This window comes from Pungitius pungitius, chromosome 20 (genome assembly GCF_949316345.1).
Source record: "Pungitius pungitius chromosome 20, fPunPun2.1, whole genome shotgun sequence".
In the NCBI taxonomy this organism is placed as follows: domain Eukaryota; kingdom Metazoa; phylum Chordata; class Actinopteri; order Perciformes; family Gasterosteidae; genus Pungitius; species Pungitius pungitius.
This window is the reverse complement of record NC_084919.1, coordinates 14,429,308-14,443,035: the sequence shown is the minus strand read 5'-3', so window position 1 is coordinate 14,443,035 and position 13,728 is coordinate 14,429,308. Positions and strand designations below refer to the sequence as shown.

Here is a 13,728-nt window from a genome sequence, read left to right as displayed (position 1 = left end):
TGTTTCATTTATTCAGTTCAGGTCTTCAGCAGCGGGCTGAAGTGATCAAATAAAATAGGTGCATTATGGGATAACAACGCCTGCATCATTCACCGATGTATTAATACTTTATTAAGCTTTAAACAAGGCTTCATTACCTCTACTATTACCGCAACTACAAGTATTCTACTTGTGATAATGCAAACTATTGATCATTTAAATTTCTGCACAAGCGAAGGAATCAGACATTCATCTTAAAATGTCTAAGCAATTTAATCTGAAATTCAACAGTGCATTAAAATGATATATTCCTTGCTCTAAAATGCACATCTACATGTTTACAGCACATGAGTGAGCGATGTTGGATACGGCCCGTTAGAAGGCCCAGTGAAGTGTGAACCAGCTGAGGGGGGGGGGGGGGGGGTTCTGCAGGGTCTGTGCATTGCAGGCAGGTGGTCTCCTTAGCTGCAGCGTCAGGCCTTCTGCTCGCCCACTGAGGGTCATCGTTAGAGCCAGCGCGCACACTCCAACCAACCCAGCCCCCCCCCCCCCCCACACACACACACTTTGTATCGGACAGACTGTGATAGTATGCTCCCTGTTCCTATGGCAACGAGTAAACTTTGCACAGGGAAATGGGACGAAGAGGAGAAGAAGAGTTGGGTGTGTTGGGTTGGATTGCTTCTGTCGGCAGAGGAGAACCGATGGTGAGTGAGACACCAGAGGAGTGTCCGCTGGATGGGATCTTTTTAACTGGTTTTTACCTTTCCTAACTCTTGATTTCATAAGACACAGAAGTACGAATGGAGACGGTTTGTTTAATAGGTAACAGTGGAGCGGGACATGATGACTTGAATGGGGACTTTAGCCGTGATCAGATTCTTATTTTGGATCTTAGGATACATTTGGATCTAATGAAAAGGGACACTTTACCCCCAAATCAAAAATCGACGGTTTCTCCTCGTACCTGTAGTGCTTGTTATGAACGTAAATGTTTCTTTATGTGGCTTGCTTAGTGCCACGGCACAGCTCAACATCTCTCTTACACCGACGACCCAGATAAATAGCACTTTCAGGGAAGAGAAGCCTTTTTTATTTGGGTTGAACTGTCCCTTTATCTTAAATAAACGCTGGGATAGTTGTAACATCATTGGATTTTTTAGGGAGGTTGAACATTTGTCCCAAGATCCTCTGCATACTTTACAACAAACATGTAAATAAAGTGTTCACAGCGCCCCCTCCACCTGCGCGTCCCCAGAGATGCCACGTGGTGGCGGCGTGCCAGCCAGGCCCTCAGGGACATCACGGAGCACCTGGACTCCTCTGCACCACCCTGTGTCCAACAGCAAGGTCAGCTCCACCCAGTCACACACACACACACACACACACACAAACAAACACACACACACGTCTTATCCTATTCACAGTCATGCAGCATCGTTCACATGCTGTGAAAAGTGGTCAAAAGAACTAAATACCCTGAAATGTTAAATAAAAGCACAGAAGCATGAGCACCTTAAATGTGTCACACCATCGCTGGTCGTTCCCTTTTCACTTTGCTCTTCTTTCTCAGGTGTTTGAAGAGAGGCGGAACCTTCTGGCAAAGTGGGTGAGTTAAAGGGACAGTGCACCCTACAACATTTAACCCCCCTTGTAGTGCAAGCTGTAGATCCAGACACTTCTGCTGTGAGTTCCCGGGGGTTTGAGGTATCAGCCCCCTCTGTGATATAATGGACCCAAAGGACACGATGGAACTATGGGTGAAAGACACATTGCTGTTGAGTCTTACAAATGGGTTTTGGGCATGTCCTGTCCCTTTAAAATGATGATAATAATGATGATGATGATGATAAGAAACCCCTCTGTCTGTCCACCTGGACGGTCCTGTCCCTTTGTCAGATGGACGGGTGGTCTGGGAGCCAGAGGACAGCCGTGCTGCAGGACTTGGTGCTGAGCTGCTCGGTGGAGCAGCTGCGGTTCCTGAGCAGCAGCGTGAGCAGACGGCTCCCCCTGCAGGCCGCAGACTTCTCCTGCCTGCTGCCCAGAGCCATCTGCCTCTACGTCTTCTCCTTCCTGGACCCCCGCAGCCTCTGTCGATGTGCCCGGGTACACAAACAGGACCACCACATATGCATAATATACGCATTGAGCCAGCTGAGAAGCACTCACTCTTCTCCTGTGAGCAGGTGAGCTGGCACTGGAGGAGCATGGTGGAACTGGACCAGCTGTGGATGCCCAAGTGCGTGAAGCGGGGCTGGTGCATCAGCTTCTCCCCCTCCCCTCTGGAGCAGGGCGTGTGGAAGAGACACTACATCCAGGCGGTGCTGGAGCTGCAGGCTGGGAGATCAGATCCAGAACCAGCTCAGCGGTCCCACACCAAGCACTACGGCTCAGCAGGAGCCCTCACACAGAGCAGGCCCACAAGCTTACAAGGTGACCCTGCTACCGATGAATTAGAACGCACCCATGTGGAAGAAGAGCGAGCTCCTTGTCCCATCTGCAGTATGTTCTCCCCCCCCCCACCCCAGGAAGGGCCCTCATCAGGCAGGAGGCCCCCGCGTCCTTCACACACTCACCTGTGAGCATCTCCGGGGCGCCACCAACAAGAGGGAGGCCATGGAGAGGCTCTGACCGGCGTCCCAGAGACACCCTGCGCTTCAACTACCTGGACAACGGGCAGCCGGGTGCCGGAGCTCCTGCACCGTGAGGCAGCGCTCCGACTGTACAATATATACATTATACTTCTACCGATAATTACACTATACACATCATGTAATGCAGTTTATATAATGTACAAAGTACAGTAGTACTATTACAACTGGGCTACCAAAGCATCCATCACTGATTCAGCTTCTTGGACCCCTCCCCCGTCTACTGCGGTCATGTGGACCGCAATTTCAAAAGGAAATGCGCCTCTATGTTGGGTATTACGGTAAAAGGGGCTGTACAGCCAAAAAGGCACTGATCATCATTTGAAGTGTCTTTTATCAATATTTGAACTCTCTTTAAATCAGATAGCAGATGGGTAACACTCTTTTGACACTTGGTCCTATTTAAATCTGATCTCCTCTATTAACTTGTACATTTACATGAAATATTACTGTGTACTTTTTGAGATACTTGAAGGTAAAGTTAGTAATATTGCCATTATATTCGTCTTTTTTTCATTTTTGAACTGTCTTTAAATTAGATAGCAGCTGGGTAACACTCTTTTGACACTTGATCCTATTTTAAGTTGACCTCCTCTATTACCATCTCAAATTACATGAAATATTACTGTGTACTTTTTGAGAAAATTGAAGGCAAAGTCAGCAATATTGCCATTATATTCGTCTTTTTGTCAATGTTTGAATTATTTTTAAATCAGATAGGAGCCGGGTAACACTCTTCCGACACTTGATCCTGGTTCATGTTGACCTCCTCTATCACCGTGTAAAGTTACATAAAATATTACTGTGTACTTTTTGGGATACCTGAAGGTAAAGTTAGTAAAATTGCCATTATATTCGTCTTTTTTTAATTTTTGAACTGTCTTCAAATTAGATATCAGCTGGGTAACACTCTTTTGACACTTGATCCTATTACACGTTGGCCTCCTCTATTAACATGTAAAGTTACATAAAGTATTACTGTGTACTTTTTGAGATACTTGAAAGTAAAGTTAGTAAAATTGCCATTATATTCGTCTTTTTTTAATTTTTGAACTGTCTTTAAATTAGATAGCAGCTGGGTAACACTCTTTTGACACTTGATCCTATTACACGATGGCCTCCTCTATTAACATGTAAAGTTACATAAAATATTACTGTGTACTTTTTGAGATACTTGAAAGTAAAGTTAGTACTTTTGCCATTATATTCGTCTTTTTCTCAATCATTGAACCGTCTTTAAAATCAGATAGCAGCCGGGTAACACTCTTCTGACACTTGAACGTATTTCACGTTGACCTCCTCTATCAATATGTAAAGTTACATAAAATATTACTGTGTACTTTTTGAGATACTTGAAGGTAAAGTTAGTACTTTTGCCATTATATTCGTCTTTTTCTCAATCATTGAACCGTCTTTAAAATCAGATAGCAGCCGGGTAACACTCTTCTGACACTTGAACGTATTTCACGTTGACCTCCTCTATCAATATGTAAAGTTACATAAAATATTACTGTGTACTTTTTGAGATTCTTGAAGGTAAAGTTAGTACTTTTGCCATTATATTCGTCTTTTTCTCAATCATTGAACCGTCTTTAAAATCAGATAGCAGCCGGGTAACACTCTTCTGACACTTGAACGTATTTCACGTTGACCTCCTCTATCAATATGTAAAGTTACATAAAATATTACTGTGTACTTTTTGAGATACTTGAAGGTAAAGTTAGTACTTTTGCCATTATATTCGTCTTTTTCTCAATCATTGAACCGTCTTTAAAATCAGATAGCAGCCGGGTAACACTCTTCTGACACTTGAACGTATTTCACGTTGACCTCCTCTATTAACATGTAAAGTTACATAAAATATTACTGTGGACTTTTTGAGAAAATTGCAGGTAAAGTTAGTACTTTTGCAATTATATTAGTTTTTTCTCAATCTTTGAACTGTCTTTAAATCAGATAGAAGCCGAGCCAATGGTGGGCCTCAGCCGGCACGCGTCAGCCTTCACTTTTATTGAGCTACAGGGTCCTTTGACTGGAGTTGGTTAATTAACGCCCTGGCAATGCAACAAGGTTGGTCGTTTTGAGAACTGTCTGCCCCGGAGAACAGTTGGACCGGGGGCAGGGTCGGCCGAAAGGCGGTGGCGGTGCAGGGCCGCAGTGCCTTTTGACCTCTCAACGGTTTTACGCCCTGTTGAACTCTCTCTTCATAGTCCTTTTTAATTTTTCTTCATTGGCATGACGTTAATTTGTGGAGTAAAACATATTTCATCCCATATTTGGGGAGCTTTTATCAACCATAAAATGTATGCGCCCCCCCCCCCCCCAACTTGATTTTGGTTTGTTGCCTCAGGGCAACTTGTATATATAAAGTGAAATAAGTCAAAAAAGCAATGTAGGCATTTAGAAAGAAGTTCATTTTGAGGACATTAACTACAAATGGATCCAAACATAAATTAAAAAATATTAAACAAAGAAATGAAATTACCAACACTGTATGTACAAAATCCACATCCAAAACATGTAAACTTAAAGGGCTTGTTTGTGTCACTTTGTATGGCATACACATTCGACTGACCTACAATAACCTGAAGAATATCTTAAAATACTGAAGGGGGGACATGATATCATTAGAAATGTTATGCCAGGGCGAGCACAGAATGTATTGTGGGGTGTTCAGCCTCTACTATGTCTTCATCCTCATCTTGATCCACAGACTCACTGTCGCTTTGATCAGACATGCGTTATCCTAAGAAAGTACAAATATGAATGTCATATTCAAAATGAATGAATGAATGAAGGACACACATTGTTCTACTGACTGACCCCTGACGGACCCCTGATCTCCTAACTGTCTGGCAGGGATCCAATCTTTCTGACTCCAATCCAATCTTTCTGACTCCTTTCAAGCTCACTTTCCTCGTTGTCACTGTCCTCACTGTCAGATGGATCAGCCCTAACAGCTTGATTTACAAACATTTCGCCCATTAAATGTTCCTGTTTCCATTCCCATTCAATATCAGTAGTTGGTACAACAAAAATATTGACTGTGGTCAATGACCTAACTGCACAGTGTTGCCTTGTGTCAACTAACCAAAACACCCAGTTTTAATAAAGAAATAACAATAAATTAATTACCAAATATACTTAGTTACATACTCATGCACACAAAAACATATTCTTTAATGAAGATATTTTATAGACCAGTTTTAGAGTTACTTTTGTCTCACAGATTTGGGGCATTGTGTCCCATGCAGCTTGGCAGCCATAAAAGAATGCTTCACCCAAAGAGAAAAAGTCTCACCCACTTTGGGCCCTCCTTTGATTGGACGCAGACATGTCTGCTGAAATTATATATGTGGTGGGGTTGAATGCAGCCTAGTCCACAGTATTTGCGTGCCTTAGGTATTCTCTATAATTCTTGGGGTGCAAGTCCCCAGGTGGCGTTGTTGGTCTCTCTCCCTAACGCCCCGCCGCATATACATTGTTTTTAATTAAAGGGTAGGTCAGTGTAAGGTCCAAAAAAGTATTGTGTTGCCTGAAGACAAAACCCCCGGAAAGCAGCCGGTCCGGACTCAGTCTCGCCCCACACCCTGAAGCATTGTGCTGACCAGCTGTCTCCTGTTTTCACCGCCATCTTCAACACCTCCTTGGTGTCATGCCACGTCCCAGCCTGCTTCAAGGCCTCCACCATCATCCCTGTTCCCAAGAAGCCCAGGAAAATAAGGACTAAATGACTACAGACCCGTCGCACTGACCTCTGTAGTCATGAAGTCCTTTGAACGGCTAGTCCTGTCCCACCTTAAGTCCCTCACCGACCCTCTCCTGGACCCCTGCAGTTCGCCTACAGAGCCAACAGGTCTGTAGACGATGCTATCAACATGGCCCTCCACTTCATCCTCCAGCATCTGGACTCCCCAGGAACCTACGCCAGGATCCTGTTTGTGGACTTCAGCTCTGCCTTCAACACCATCATCCCGTCTCTGCTGCAGGACAAACTCTGGTTTGCCCACCTCCACCTGCAAGTGGATCACTGACTTCCTGTCCGACATGAAGCAGCACGTGAAGCTGGGGAAACACGTCTCTGCCTCTCGGTCCATCAACACCGGTTCAATGAAGACAGTGGAGATGGTCGTGGACTTCAGGAGGAATACAGCCCTACCTTCCCCCCTCACCTTGTGTGACTCCCCCGTCACCACTGTGGACTCCTTCCGTTTCCTGGGCTCCATCATCACCCAGGACCTCAAGTGGGAGCTGAACATCAGCTCCATCACGAAAAAGGCTCAGCAGCGGATGTTCTTCCTGAGGCAGCTGAAGAAATTCAACCTGCCTCAGACGATGATGGTGCACTTCTACACGGCCATCATGGAGTCCATCCTCTGTTCCTCCATCACCGTGTGGTACGCTGCAGCCACAGCCAAGGACAAGGACAAGGGCAGGCTGCAGCATGTCATCCGCTCTGCAGAGAGGGTGATTGGCTGCAATCTTCCGTCTCTCCAGAACTTGTTCGCTTCCAGGTCTTTGAAGCGGGCCAGAAAGATTGTAGCCGACCCCTCCCACCCTGGACATGAACTGTTTGTGCCCCTTCCATCCGGCAGGAGGCTGCGGTCCATCAGGACTAAGACCTCCCGCCACACGAACAGTTTCTTCCCTTCGGCAGTCGGGCTCATCAACAGAGGCCGGGGCCCCCCCTGACTGACTCGGACTCCCATGTTCATTCATTCACTTTGTCACTTTCACTTGTCACTCGTCACTTGTTTAGCTGGTGCACTTAATCTATAATCTATATTTTTATTTCTAATTTTCTTATCTCCTCTAACTTACTAACCCATAACTTTAGTTTTTAGCGTACTAACCCATAGCATATATTTTATTATACTTTTATTTTATTTTTATCTCATTTGCACTATGTCATCATTATTGTACTGTCTTCTGTCATGCACCAACCGCCAAGACAATTTCCATGTATGTCCAACATATTATGACAATAAACGTTTCCTGATTCCTGATTCCTGATTCCTGAAGGTTACAGTCTGCCATAGAGGTTTACGGTACTTGTTCACTATCAGTCTCGTGCTAGTATTTAGCCTTTGATGGAGTTCTTAGGGTTAGGGTTTGTTGTCCAAACAACCCGACTTCAAGAAAGGTTGTTACGGCCTCCTGCCATCTATGGGCTCTGCCTCAATCTGATGTGCAGGCTGAGCGGTCCCACGTGGAACCGCATTTTGGCACTGGGCTCTTTCCTCTTCGCTTGCCGCTACTGCGGGTAACCTTGTAAGTTTCCTTTCCTGCACTTAGTAAGATGCTTCAATTCAGAGGGTTAGCTTGTCTGATCTGAGGTCAAAGTCAAATGAGGTGCAGCCCCAGAACTGCTGGAGCGATAGAGGAGGGTCCCACCCATGGACCCCCGCAGGAGCAACTCCTTTCGTAACCGGAACACGCATAACGCGGTCAGTGCAAAAACAAAAGTCCACCGGCAGCTACATCCAACCGAGGAGGAACAATGGCCTGATAGGGGCCCCTGGATCGTACATCCTGTGGTCTGCACTGAAGGGGACAAAGTACCAACTGCGCTGACTTTCTCTTATTTCAAACTGTACAGTAAAGGTTTATGGAAATATACATGGGCATAGAGGGAAGGGAAATGACAAATAACATGTCATTCTTACTGATTTCACCTGTGCTCATAAGCTACAAAATCTAATTTTATGCAACAACTACATGGGGATAGAGGAGGTCAACATGAAGCAGGATCAAGTGTCAAAAGAGTGTTACCCGGCTGCTATCTGATTTAAAAATAATTCAAACATTGACAAAATACGAATATAATGGCAATATTACTATACCTTCAGTTATCTCAAAATGTACACAGTAATATTTCATGTAAATGTACATGTTAATAGAGGAGGTCAACATGAACCAGGACCAAGTGTCAGAACAGTGTTACCCGGCTTCTATCGGATTAAAAGATAGTTCAAAGATTGACAAAATACGAATATAATGGCAATTTTACTAACTTTACCTTCAAGTATCTCAAAAAGTACACAGTAATATTTTATGTAACTTTACATATTGATAGAGGAGGTCAACGTGAAATACGTTCAAGTGTCAGAAGAGTGTTACCCGGCTGCTATCTGATTTTAAAGACGGTTCAATGATTGAGAAAAAGACGAATATAATGGCAAAAGTACTAACTTTACCTTCAAGAATCTCAAAAAGTACACAGTAATATTTTATGTAACTTTACATGTTAATAGAGGAGGTCAACGTGAAATACGTTCAAGTGTCAGAAGAGTGTTACCCGGCTGCTATCTGATTTTAAAGACGGTTCAATGATTGAGAAAAAGACGAATATAATGGCAAAAGTACTAACTTTACCTTCAAGTATCTCAAAAAGTACACAGTAATATTTTATGTAACTTTACATATTGATAGAGGAGGTCAACGTGAAATACGTTCAAGTGTCAGAAGAGTGTTACCCGGCTGCTATCTGATTTTAAAGACGGTTCAATGATTGAGAAAAAGACGAATATAATGGCAAAAGTACTAACTTTACTTTCAAGTATCTCAAAAAGTACACAGTAATATTTTATGTAACTTTACATGTTAATAGAGGAGGCCAACGTGAAATAGGATCAAGTGTCAAAAGAGTGTTACCCGGCTGCTATCTGATTAAAAGATAGTTCAAAAATTGAGAAAAAGACGAATATAATGGCAATATTACTAACTTTACCTTCAAGTATCTCAAAAAGTACACAGTAATATTTCATGTAAATGTACAAGTTAATAGAGGAGGTCAGATTTAAATAGGACCAAGTGTCAAAAGAGTGTTACCCAGCTGCTATCTAATTTAAAGACAGTTCAAAGAATGAAAGAAAGACGAATATAATGGCAAAATTACTAACTTTGCCTTCAGTTATCTCAAAAAGTACACAGTAATATTTTATGTAACTTTACATGTTAATAGAGGAGGCCAACGTGTAATAGGATCAAGTGTCAAAAGAGTGTTACCCGTCTTCTATCTGATTTAAAGATAGTTCAAAGATAGAGAAAAGACGAATATAATGGCAATATTACTAACTTTATCTTCAGTTATCTCAAAAAGTACACAGTAATATTTTATGTAAATGTACATGATGATAGGGGAGGTCAACATGAACCAGGACCAAGTGTCAGAAGAGTGTTACCCGGTTTCTATCTAATTTAAAGATAGTTCAAAGATTGAGGAAAAGACGAATATAATGGCAAAAGTAATAACTTTACCTTCAAATATCTCAAAAAGTACACAGTAATATTTTATGTATCTTAACATGTTAATAGAGGAGGTCAACATGAACCAGGATCAAGTGGCAAAAGAGTGTTACCCGGCTTCTATCTAATTTAAAGAGAATTCAAAGATTGAGAAAAAGACGAATATAATGGCAATATTACTAACTTTACCTTCAGTTATCTCAAAAACTACACAGTAATATTTTATGTAACTTTATATATTGATAGAGGAGATCGAGGTGAAATAGGATCAAGTTTCAGAAGAGTGTTACCCGGCTTCTATCTGATTTAAAGAGAGTTCAAATATTGAAAAAAGACACTTCAAATGATGTTCAGTGCCTTTTTGGCTGTACAGACCCATTTACCGTAATACCTTACATAGAGGCGCATTTTATTTTCAAATGCGGTCCACATGACCGCAGTCCCCGTCTGCCCATAACGGGACGGATTGATTAGTCTGAGGCTCCACCCGCTCACTGACTCCTCCGTCTCTCCACCCGCAGCCAGAGGACACCACCCGAGGCGCATCACAAGCCCAGCCAAGCCAAATCGCTGGTAAGCACCAACAACCCCCCCACTGTGACTCCCTTGTGTAAGTTAGATGGGGGGAGGGGCATCATGCATAACGGAGCAGCGTTTACACAGAAAGAGCCTGTTAATGATGTGCAGCTCAGAAAGGGAGCTGAAGCCCAATTAGGCTGCTGGGCTTTGAGGGGGGGACGGGGGAGGTGGGCGGGGGTGAGATAGAGGACACTGTGGCGTTTCATATTCAGGCTTTGATGAAGTTGTTTCGCCTCATTCGTTGCCATGGATACACGAGCTAACGTGAGACACATCTCCACATCCAGCAGTTCTCCGATCATGTTTCCTCAGATGCTCCTCAGCTGTAGACCCCAACCTCCTCCTCCTGCTCCTCCTCTTCCTCCCCCTGAGGCCCCATGGCGACCACCCTGGGCGTCTGGCAATCACGGCCCCCCCGTCACCCAGGAGACCGCCACCGGCCTGCTGCGCCTGACCCGGTGGAATGCCGGGGTCCGCCCGGGCCCGGTGAGGTCGGCGGTGCCGCGGGTCAGCGAGGAGGCGCTCAGGGCGTTCCAGCGCTCACACCGCAGCGCCCCTAGTAAGCGATCCCGGGGGGGGGGGGGCTCCACTTCCTGTGGGCTGAGTATGACGTAACCACACAGCGGTTCAGTTTGTGACCCTACCACGAATGTTTCACGTCTTAGTGTTATTGCTGTAGTTTATTACTGAATCTGTATTCAAAGCAAAGCATTACACGTGTGATAAGCTGCATCTGTACAAAAAGCATCTCACGTTTCATTTGTCAATTCAAATCAGACAGTTTAAAGTATAAAATGTGATCAACAACAAAAAGGAGCAAAATTGTATTTACAGTGAAAGGAAAAGTGATGAATCCGATCTTGTTACATGCCTTAAAGCGTCTCACATGGGTAGAAATACTCCTCCACATAATGACCGTTGTGGTTATCCAGGTACACCACTGTTTGGGGTTCAGTTCTGGACCAGCTGTGCTCCACGCACACATCTGGAGGAGCGCGGAGCCACGGCGTCAGGACCAGATTGACTGCAGCTCTGCACTCGCGTGGTGTGGTTTGATGTCCTGTGTACGTCTCCACGGATAGAATTCGTGTTAATGAGGAAACGTGGAGCAGTTAAATGGGCTGCTAAAGTTAACATGTGCAGGGGGCGCTATTGAGCCAAAATGCTATGTAGAAGCATTAAAATCATATGAAGTAACTACATCTTTAACCGTTTTCCAAGTTTAGTAAAAATTGGAGCATATTTAGTGCTTCAAAAGCACCTTCATTGACTGTAAATAACGGCAACACGAAACAAAATGATTTGAATGCATTTTAATCAGCGAGGCCTTGGGATTGTTTCACCAAACATTCAAAGTCCCAGGGAGGAGTTTGTCAAAGTACCGCGTCTAGGAAGTGAAAAAAGTAAATATCTACACAAAAAATAATAACTGAATATTATAAGTTACTTCCTGTTAATCTTAGAGCAAGAGAGCCAAGTCTTCCTGCTGTACATATGTCCAGATACCCAAAACTCCCAATATTCAATGTGAACTATCAAAGTCCCAAGGATTCAAGATTCATTAGATAAATGGACTAGAAGTAGCTCATTAAAGTGTAAAACGTTTGTGTTTATCTATGCCAATAGGTGGAGCCATCGTTTTTTAAAGACAATTGCATGAGAATACGTTAAGTCCTACATTAGCATCATGAAAAATAGATAAAAACGTTCCTTAGAGTTATAATATTTTACGTTTTCAAGAAAATCGACCAAAATGGATGCCAGGCCACGCCCACGTAGCTGCATGAAAACGCTGGATTTGAATGATTTTTGACCACACAGGTTTCAGGATTAATTTGCCTGAATTTAAAATTTATCTCTCAGAGAAGTTGGTTCATTTATGAATCAAAAATACGATGGAAATTTGAAAAAAACAAGCAAAAACTCCCCCTAATTCGAATAGTTCCAACATTCTGAAAAAATGCAGGTACGCTCAATGTGAACACATCCTAGAGGTAACTATTAGGCCACACCCCTAACAACCTTCATTCGTCCATAACTTTGATTAATAATGAGATAAAGCCTCTCATCATTTCAGATGGCATTGATCCAATAACGAGATCCTGAACATGACGACCGAGCGTCAGGGAGTTAAAAAAATCCGCTGTTTGCATGATTGACTTTTTTTGTGGAACACGTCCAAGAGCACCTGTGTGCCAAATGTCAAGTTAATCGGTGAAACGGGGCAAAAATCTCCGATTGTTTTAACCATGAATGCATGCGCATTTAGGGTATGGAAATGATTCACACTTCTGATGCGTAGCTGAATTTGGATTACAGTGTGTAATAATAGTTCCTAGAAACAGACTTTCAGTCAGGTCAGGCCCTAAAAACTGCACCATGTTTGCAGTGAACCGTTGGAGAAATAGAACCAGTAGAACAAAACCTCCTATTATTCTTCTTTAAAGGTACTCTTGGTATAGATCGGTCTTAAGTACATAAAGTATTATACAATGTCTGATTCTTGCATTGTCTTTTCATGCTCCACTTTGTCAGTGAACATTTTACTCCAACACATCTGTAAAAACAAAAAGGGTATTTTTATTCCCAATAACACAAAACTTGCAGGTGTTGATTGACCTGATGATACAAGGCTGACCTTTCCGTGTAGTGGAGAACTTTTACTGTAGTAAAACATCTGGATACCTCATGTTACAATCACAAAGCCAAAGGAAACACATTGTGAATAAGACATGTACCCTCTTTATTACCCAATCCACACATAAAAAACAAAGCCAAAGCACTTTATTATCCACATGGAGTCTCAATCCAACAGTTTAAGATGAACAGCCGATTGGGTCTCAGTATTTAGAACGTCTGGCCTTTAGGACAGTGGCCACACGCGGGCACATGTGTGCATTTCTTCTGAAGCACGGCCCCGTGGGCCACCCTCAGCTGCGTAGTACTGGGCAGCTGGACGGGATGGATGCCAACACGTTAACGTCCTTAAAGGGACAAAACCCAACGAGCACACAGGCTTCCACCTGCTCCTGGCAGCTGGTGCAGCGGTTTAAGGCCACTTGGGTCTCCATGTCTTCAGATCACAGGTCATCATGCACCGTGGGAAGCAGTCGCACGCCTTCTAACCTTCAATTCTAGCAGTAGTCTGATGAACAAAACTGAAACATGGTTTAAAACAATGTCAGTTTGATATAACTGGTCTCACCAGAGGAGACGTTTCCCTCTGGAAACAAAGCCAAACTTTAAATAACATTTAAAAAAGCTTTCATTT

General features: G+C 43.4%; 1 protein-coding gene across 1 annotated transcript; it reads left to right on the top strand.

The window, feature by feature from the left end:
* Nucleotides 1-601: 601 nt before the first annotated feature.
* fbxo16 (F-box protein 16) lies at nucleotides 602-12,896 on the top strand. The gene is made up of 9 exons (XM_037449590.2): nucleotides 602-686; nucleotides 1,238-1,329; nucleotides 1,553-1,588; nucleotides 1,879-2,085; nucleotides 2,166-2,412; nucleotides 2,508-2,682; nucleotides 10,400-10,451; nucleotides 10,770-11,016; nucleotides 11,390-12,896. The coding sequence occupies exons 2-9, from the start codon at nucleotides 1,240-1,242 to the stop codon at nucleotides 11,479-11,481; spliced, it is 1,146 nt and encodes a 381-aa protein (XP_037305487.2). The 5' UTR covers nucleotides 602-686; nucleotides 1,238-1,239; the 3' UTR covers nucleotides 11,482-12,896.
* Nucleotides 12,897-13,728: the final 832 nt, after the last annotated feature.